At 33.1% G+C, this 9,971-nt stretch overlaps 1 protein-coding gene across 1 annotated transcript; it reads right to left on the minus strand.

Moving 5' to 3' along the window:
- Positions 1–228: 228 nt before the first annotated feature.
- Positions 229–2,481, minus strand: LOC116417979. The gene is made up of 5 exons (XM_031933170.2): positions 2,099–2,481; positions 1,861–2,026; positions 1,582–1,783; positions 1,296–1,478; positions 229–1,192 (listed from the first exon to the last, which is right to left on the minus strand). Exons 1-5 carry the CDS (start codon positions 2,164–2,166, stop codon positions 1,056–1,058), a joined length of 756 nt encoding a protein of 251 aa, XP_031789030.1. The 5' UTR covers positions 2,167–2,481; the 3' UTR covers positions 229–1,055.
- Positions 2,482–9,971: the final 7,490 nt, after the last annotated feature.

The following is a 9,971-nucleotide window of genomic DNA, read 5'->3' on the forward strand; positions in this document are numbered from 1 at the left end:
GAAAAACATGTAAACTCACAACATCCTAAAAATGTTTACACATGTAATTATTGTAAGAGAACATACGTTAACAAAAAATATTTGGAAAAGCACATTATGGCTCATATGTCTGGAAAAGTTAAAATTGTAAAAATTCTTAAAACTCTAAGACCTCCAGTTTTATCTGTACCCTTATTATAAAATTATTAATTATACTATATATACACAATAAAAAAATATTTGTTCAAAAACATTGTACTACTTATTTTATTTAATTAATTAACTTATTTTTTGTTTGAAATATATGTTGCCAAAAAGAACAGTTTTATATCATCGTAATCTCATAATAGTCTTTTTATTTACTTTATATTATAAAAAATATACGTAGACTTGATACATTGTTTGTACAAACAAATAAACAAACTTCATGCAAATACAAAATTATATAGAAATATTATGTTAACTTTTTAATATAGTAAATTCTATATTAGGAACTACAAATATACTTTTGTTTATGGAGTCATCTTTATCTTTAAAAGATACAATTCTCTTCTTGTAACAAGTCTTAAAAGTCATTTAAATTATTTAAATACTTGAACATGTAATTGAAAATCTTAAGTCAATTAGTCTTTGAAGTCATTATACTTTAGCGTGTAACTGAAAATATCATAATTATATATTAATCTTTGAAACTAATTAAACATTATGAAAATACTGTTATAATAAGAGTATTGACTTTTTAAATATATAATTATTTTAGTTTCGATAAACACGAGTATCACATATTTTTAGTCTGAAGAATAACTATCAAAATATGTTTCTAATATCACAGTCATAAAACTATGAATCACATTTTGTACCAAACTTGTACGTAATTAGTCTTATGATTTGTTATTCTTCTTTAATCTAGTTCAAAATTGTAATAGTATAAAATAAAAGCAAAGTAATAAATAAAAGCTTTGAACCGTAAAACTCAGAACATATAAAATATGTAACAGTAATTTTTTTTTAAATAATCAATAAATAATAGCTTTTAACCGTAGAACTCAAAATATATGGAATATTTTAAATGTAATTCAACATTTTTTGTCACTTGTGCGTATGCGTTTAACTGGTCGGCTACCACGTTGAACTTCTGCTGCTGTTAAAGCTGGTTTTTCAGCATCCAACTTTATGTTATTGATGCTATCGCAAAAAATTGTTACAAGGGAGTCTAAAAAAGAAAAGAAATTATCAAAAAGAAGTCTACAAAAAATGGATTTTAATATCGCATATTAAATTTAAATGTCAAAAATTATATACATGTAAAGACAAACCTTGGCCTTTTAATATTCCTGTAACAGTGACATAATCTCCAATTTCAACCTCACATTCCGTAAACTGTTTCACTTGAACAGTGATTTTTTTAATCCCATCGGTGATTGCTCCTAATCCATAAGTCATATGGCCACTACGATTGTGCAATAACGAAAACTTCGTTCTTATATAGCCAGAAATTTCTAAAACAATTGGGAAATAGGTAAAAATAACAAATAAAACAATTGGGAAATAGGTAAAAATAACAAATTAGATAAAAAATATCAATTAAAAATTACTACTCACCTATTAGTCCTTCTAAAGTGTGTATGTTATCAAAAGTGGCCTTTTGAAGTTGATTCGTCGTTTGATTTTGTAAGTTGTGATAGCCCAAAAAAGAAACTTCTGTATTTTCCTTTATTATTACTTCAAATGGGACCAAATTACTTTCGTCCTTGATTTTCGATGGGGCAACAGCTCGACAGTGGCCACCATTAATACTTACTACCTATAAATAAAAAAAGAAACAAAAATATACATATTGAAAACTATGGTATGATGTAAATAATAAGTAAGATAACTTACCCTGCTAGAACAAATTTCTTTAGATAATTTATTGATAAGATCTACGTCCCATACAAGAATAGGAATGCGTCTGTTTCCATTTGATACAACAAATTTAAATAATAAATCGTTCTTGCCAGGAGCTTTTGCAGGAGCAGTAATTGCATCGACATACCCCACAATGATTCTATAATGTAAACGTAAAAAACAATATAAAACGTGAAATAAAAACAAACAATATAACCTCACAAATACTTACGTGGTTACATCACGATCTTCCAAATACTCCATCTCCTCATCGGTTGTATAAGAAGAATTACAATTCATTTTTATAAAGTGAATGCACTGAATTGTTGGACTTTAAAAATGAATTTCTTTTAGCCAGACCAGATTAAAAAAACACAACGATTCTCTTGTATGACGATTATAAATAAAATCGGCAGTAAGTATATGGCGGGAAAGCATATAGTAACCTCAACCTGAATAGCGGAAATGAGCGGGATTTCGATATTTATGAGAAAGCAATCCCCTTACTCTTGGCCGTGCGCGGCTAACTTCACGGTCCTACCACATTTCGGGCTGAAGAATAAATAGGTGATTTCAGCATTTTTGGATTATCTACTCCCATATTATAAAAATAGGCAGCTTTTTCACTAATGTTTTTGTTGGAAATCATAGTTTAGCTCAGAAGACATGCTAATAAGCCAAAAAATCCAACCAATAATGATGATAAGTATTTTTTTTTGTATAATGAAAAATCCGAACACCAATATAGAAGTAAATATGTCACGGGCGCCGCGGCTCCGTCTGCTTCTCAAACTCGCCTTCGTGGCGCTACCGCGCCACTTGATAAAGATTATTTTGCCAACGGGATGCCAGATAACGCGACGCCGATTCATATCTTCCAAATCACGGAAGCTGAAAAGGCCGAAATGCCAAGAATAGATCGTTTGAAATCATTGCTAAGATATACTCATTTAGAAACCGAGCTGCGACAGCCAATCGAACGCCTTATAGAGGAATATGCCGACTGTTTTCATTTAAAAGGGGAAAAGCTGGGGACTACTAATTTTATTAATCACAGAATACTAACTGTCAGCGATGTGCCGATTTGTACTAAACCTTATAGATTTCCTCACGCTCTTAAACAAGAACTCGATCGCCAAATACAAGAAATGCTTGACGGAGGTGTAATTCAGCCTTCTAATTCTAATTATTCATCACCGGTATTTTTAGTAGCAAAATCTCCGGATAGTAAAGGTAATAAACGATATCGAGTAGTTGTCGATTTTCGCAAATTAAATGATATAACTATAAAAGATAAATATCCGTTGCCAAATATATTGGATATAATCGACCAAGTAGGCAGAGCCGAATATTTTTCTGTATTCGACCTAGCTCAAGGATTTTTCCAAATTCCTTTACATGAAGCCGATAGGCACAAAACAGCTTTTTGCTCTTCGAACGGTTTGTACGAATTTACCAAAATGCCAATGGGCCTTTCCAACTCACCTGCAACATTTCAGCGTTGTGTGGATAAGATTTTTAAAGATATGCAAGGTAAAGAAATATTCCTATTTTTAGACGATGCTGTTATATACGGAAAAACTATCGAGGAACACAATGTCAAATTCGAGAAATTTTTGAAACGATTACGCGAAGCTAATTTAAAATTGCAACCAGATAAATGTGAATTTTTAAAGAAAGAAGTTATTTATTTAGGGCATTTGTTATCTAAAGAGGGAGTTAAGCCGGATCCTAAGAAATTAGAAGCAGTACGAAATTTTCCATTACCTAAAACTCAGAAAAATATTCGCGAATTTTTGGGACTAGCGGGATATTACCGGCGATTTGTACAGAACTTTTCGGGAATTGCTAAACCATTAAGTAACTTATTAAAGAAAGATGTAGAACTCGTTTGGAATGAACAGACTCAAGAAGCATTTGATATATTAAAAGAAAAGCTTTGTAGCAAGCCAGTTTTACAAATTGCAGATTTTTCAAAATCTTTTATAGTAACGTGCGACGCTAGTTTATACGCTATCGGAGGCATTTTGAGTCAAGGAGAGATAGGTAAAGATAGACCCATTGGATACGTATCACGAGTACTTTCCGACACCGAAAGCCGGTACGACTCATATTCGCGAGAAGCTTTAGCAATATTATATTCCGTATCACAATTTAGACCATATTTACTCCGAAGACATTTTACAATTGTCACTGATTGTAAACCCTTGATTTGGTTTAAAAACTCAACCGATTTAACGTCAAAAGTTAGCAGATGGAGAATTAAATTAAACGCGTACGACTACGACATCGTGTATAAGTGCGGGAAAGCCAACGTGAACGCAGATGCGCTCTCGAGAAACCCCGTCGAGCGGTCCGAAGAGGCGGAGACGGAGGAGCCTATACTTGTAATAGAGACACGCGCTAGAGCCGGAAAAATACAAATACCGAACTATCGAGAAAATAGACCGAAACGCCCTAATAATTCGCGTAAGATAAATCAAAAACGCGATGAACCAGAAAATTATAACGCCGAAAAAGCCAAAACAAGCAAAGAGCCGAACACTGATTTGACAAAATTGCATGATTATCAATTAGAATTTCCAGCAGAATCAAGCACGGAAAAAGATATAACTCAAGAGATCGAGCCAGTTATAAATAAAGAGAGAAAATACGGAAAAATATTCGTCGAATGTAAAGAACAATTGTTTATGCGAAAAGATAATTATATTTACTTCATAGCCTCGGACGGAACGCCGAGTGACGAAGGAGCCCGACAGTTGCACACGCGTAATGAATTACCCAGATTTTCCGAGTTAGAAGCCGGAGAAATCAAGATCACGAATAGAAATAATAAACTACATTTCGCTATTGTTACACGCGGCAAACAGGCCTTAAGCACTACTGAGATTCTCAATAACATAATCGTTGCATTCAAGGTTCTAAAGTCATTGATTGTAAAGGAAAATATTTGCTCTATTAGTATTGCTAAAAGCAAGGATATTGAAAACGTATTGTGGGATGACATGTTAGTTAAATTAAGACAACTATTGAAAGGAATATCAGTAAAAATTATAATTTGTTTGGGAATAATTAAATATATAGCAGAGAAGGATAGAGTCCGAATCATGGAGGAACTACACAATACGGCTATAGGTCATAAGGGAGTAAATAAAACTTACAAACGAATTAAGCAAAGATATTATTGGGAGAATATTAAGGAAGATGTACAAAATTTTATACGGAAATGTCTCACATGTCAATTAAAAAAATTAGTTCGTGTCAAAACGAAGCAACCTATGCAAATTACGGATACACCGCAATCGCCTATGGAAAAAATTAGTCTCGATATAGTGGGACCGATCCCTGTCTCTAAAAATAGTTATAATAATATATTAACAATTCAATGCAATTTTTCGAAATATTGCTTAGCAATACCGATAAAAGACGCCACCGCAGAATCAGTTGCCGACGCGTTAATCAAACGTTTTATTTGTATCTTTGGCGCACCTCTCACTATTCTCACGGATCAAGGTAGTAATTTTATGTCAAGTCTAATGAGACGAGTAGCAAAGAAATTTCGCATCAAACAGGTAAAAACTACTGCGTATCATCCGCAATCTAACGGTTCTTTAGAAAGATCGCATCATTCGCTGACCGAATATATTAAAACGGCTCTAGATAACGAAACCTGGGATGAATGTTTAGAGTTAGCTACATTTTGTTACAACACTGTACCGCATGAAGGGCATCAGTTCACACCATATGAATTAGTTTTCGGACGCTTAGCACGTGTTCCTTCGAACGAACCACTCGAGCCCGAAGATCTGATTCCCACATATAACGATTATGTCATTAATCTTAGCAAACGGTTAAACGAACTACAGAGAATTGCACGCGAAAAGCTAATTGAATCAAAAATCCGATCGAAATATTATTACGATAAAAAAATCAATCCAAAAGAATTTAAAATTGGAGACACGGTTTGGTTATTAAAGGGCGGTAAACAATATAAATTGGCGGACCAATACGAAGGACCGTATACTGTTGTCGATGTTTTTAACAACCAGCGAAACGTTAAAATCAGAATGAAAAATAAAAAGATTAAAACAGTAAACGCAAATAGACTTCGAGTTTCATATATAGAGCCTGAGGAAGTCTAAACAAAAAAGCGTTATTTTAATCTGCGTACACACATACTTATTTGCGCACACATGTCTTTTGTACTCATTTCAAAAATATTAAATAAAAAGCAGGAATAAGTGTATCCACTAAACAAACGCCTAACAAAATCAAGAGTCAAGAGTTCAAGTATAAATAAAGAAAGCGATATCTCCCTCTAGGAACATAATACGAGACGAGACAATAACACCGTTGATTATCCAGCCCAACCCAGTTATGACAAGGCTCCCACTGTAAATCACTCCCTTCAATCGGTTTAATAACATCAACCACCTAAAGAAAAATCAATAACAATAAACAAATAAGGAACTGAACGCGATAAAACGTAAAATAATAAACAATACAAAAACTTTAATTTACCTCACACATTTCGTTGAAAATCAAAAGAAACTGTAACGAACTAACTGCACACCACTAAAATCCCCGACAGACTGATGCCGAATCAGACTGCGTCACGGGGATGAGCCAAGAAAATCAGGGAAATCGAGTACTTCAAACTAGGAAAGAAGTAGGGAGAAACACATGTCCTTAAGAAAGAAGGGCTTGGGAAATAAAGTAATAAAAATTCGAAACCGACGAAAGTGCATGATGGGATCTCCTGTACACTGGGAGGAATGTTGAAATTTTATTTTCAACATTCTTTTTCTGGTGGGGTGGAATTTTATTGCATAAAATCAAAATTGGAAAGAAAAATAACAAATTCATATGAAGAGAAAAGTACTCTTAAGCATTACATTAATCCAAACAAATACTTGCATACACTAATCAACATTCTTTATGTTACAGTCAACTATAGTACAAATTTTTAAAAATACACACATACATATATATCCATCAACCATATCCTTATCATACTACAAAAATTTTTTTTTTTTTTTTCAACAAAGAATTTGTAAACAATTTATAGGTAAAATATTAGAATATCCATTGTTATAAAAATTAAAATAAATATAAAAATATATATATATATATATATATATATATATATTTTTGTAGTATATATATATATATTTTTATGTATATATATATATATATATATATATATATATATATATACATAAAAATATATATATATATACTACAAAAAAAAAGAAAGAAATAATGTATACGTAATTATGTCTTAACAAAAAGAGAAAAAAAATTTTAACAAATAATCTATGTATCCACGAAAAGTACCTTACAACAGACTATGTAAATAGATAATGGTGCGCGGAGAATGATATTACCCATCATTATTTATAGAATATTATACACATATACACACACACTACACACATACAAAAATTTTTTTTTACGAACGTCGAGTTTCACTCATCCGTTCTTTTTCGGGCGGGGAGGTGTAATGGAATTCACAATTCCATTACGCACATAAACGCGATGTAATGAAACATAGAAAAGTTACAGGCGTAAGGGAATCCTAAATTCCACTACACGCACAAAAACAGAATAAAAAAATTAATATTAGCACGCGTACACACTAAAACAGACACATACACTCATGACGCGTCGCCATCGCAGCAACCACACGCTGAGAAAAGAGATCATGCCTTACCAAAATAAAACTAAAGAACCAGCAGCCAATACGCATCTAAGCCGACTACCGTAAAAATGGCAGAGTAAAATAGACATAGACCAGAATACGAAACAAACAAGCTAATAGAGGAACCTCATAAATATCGCGACACTCCGCAACGATGTCACACATAAAAATGAAAAATATCGCGATACAAAGAAATCCAGGCAGACGATTTTAGATTCACGAGAACAGGCGGCAAGAAGAAAACAGCGAGCTACGACCTTTCTAATTTAAAACAATCGAGAAAGTCTCACGCGCGCACTCTGAAAGAGCGCGCAGGCAACGGAAAGCAGCGGGAGAGCTAGTTACAAGCTCGATTCCCCAAAATTAGAAGTAATAAAACTAAGATTTTATGAATTGACCTGTCACATTTCCATTAGAGCAAGTGTCACAAGGAAACCTTATGTTAGCATTTCCTAAAATGGAATGACGAAAAATACGAAAATCTAGTATATAAAGACCGGGAGCAAAAAGGGTGGGAGAGTGAGTTTTCCTGAAGTCGCTTTACAAGTCGAATCGCTGCCAGTCGCCAGACCAGACCAGACCAACAACAATTATTATCACGAATTAACAGGGCACAAGTTAAAAAGACTTAGCCCAAATCGACAGTCCATATAGTGAACGGAGATACACGTGTTGGCGTTCGTCAAAGCGCATCACCCTCTCGTCTCCAAAAAGAAGCCGACGCATCGAGGCGCCCATCTGTCTACACTTGTTCACCATAAAGGAGAGAAGCTGGGAGCCGACGGCCCATCAACAGCCTGACCGTACTGAACCACCGACGCAGGAACCAGGCGCCAAGGATCCACAGCTGCAACCTCCTGCTGGCGTGCATCTTCAGACCAACACACACAAACATACACACACATTGTAAAAGGTACTTTTCTCTCTCTTCTAATACGAGTGAAATACACTATAGTAGTTGTTTTAAAACTTAACCCCGTCTAAGTGATTTCGTTATCCGGCTCCCTTTCCCGGAAGGCAGTGACCGCGTTTGCGGTAGCCAAAAGGGATTTCCTTTATTACAATACAAATCAAATAATATTACGATAGGAACTCGGCACACGTAAGTATATTGGTGAGTTGCGCTCATTCGGACGTAACACGAGCAACGATAGCGTGAAAAAACTTTATAAATAACACTTTTATAAATAAAAATATAGGTTTGTATATACATTTATAAATTAAATGCTTATGCTACCCATTCCAGTTTGTTTTGATAGTTATTTATATTTCGTTTCCATATGTAAAAACGTTTGAATCGTCTTTCAAATCTAATTGTATATATAATTTATCTCCAGGTATTTCTAATTCCTACCATCGTGTACCGTGCACGGTACACGGTGGTATTATTATATTATGGTATTATTATATTCTATATAATAATTCTATTTCTAAATCATTATGCTTGTTTCCAGACATAATTCATCGGAAGGAAACAAATCTATTTTCAATGGACCAGAAGAAGCTCCAAAATTCAATGAGCCCGCAATTGTAGTAACAATCCACAGGAAAATTACCGCATCTGGATCTGAAACTAACGAGATTCGAAGAAATATTGTGAATCATGAGGAAATAACCTTGAAACGAAGACATGGTAACCTACTGCTTCATTAATTTTTTTGAATTCAGAATTCTAAACAATCACCAGTTTTGAATCTTATATAGTGCAATTGTAGAAAACGCCAAAGGAGTTGTGCTTACTTAATTTGTATTGCAAATATTTAGTTAATTTTAATGCGTTTTTAGCATTATTTGTTTGTGTTTCAATGTGGTAAAAATTAATAACAAATTCTTGTTTTTCTTTTTCTTTTAAAAAATTGATTACCCTATTTGAATAAATCACATTTGATAAAAACATGTAATAACATTATATGTTTTTATCAAATTTACCATCAATACAAATTATCATTACAAAATAATTATCAACAACTAAAGATCTGCAAAAAATATTTTATAAATGTTTAAATTATTTTGCAAAAATAATAACTTTACATAAGAAATTAATTTAGTTGTATGGAATAGTCATTGCTGTGCAAAAGTGACTTGAGCAACTTCTGAAGATCTATAAATCAAATGACTGCCGGAAGATTGACTCTATTGAAGAAAAATCAATATGAGATATAGTCGATCGTTGTAAGAATTGTATTTTAATTCATATTCCCGTTAACAAGTTTATTTTATGGTAGTTCATTTAGCATTAATTTAATTCTGAAAATGGTTTACAACTATTTCTTCAACAATCCCACCGTAAAATTTGAAAAGTTGAAAAAGTAGATCATTGTTTTTGTTTGAGAATTGCATAAATGAGACGCTGCTGAGGATGGGTGGTTGAAAATAAATGCAACACTTCAAAGTAACAAATTTA

The sequence above is a fragment of the Nasonia vitripennis genome (genome assembly GCF_009193385.2).
Source record: "Nasonia vitripennis strain AsymCx chromosome PSR unlocalized genomic scaffold, Nvit_psr_1.1 chrPSR_random0006, whole genome shotgun sequence".
Lineage (NCBI taxonomy): Eukaryota > Metazoa > Arthropoda > Insecta > Hymenoptera > Pteromalidae > Nasonia > Nasonia vitripennis.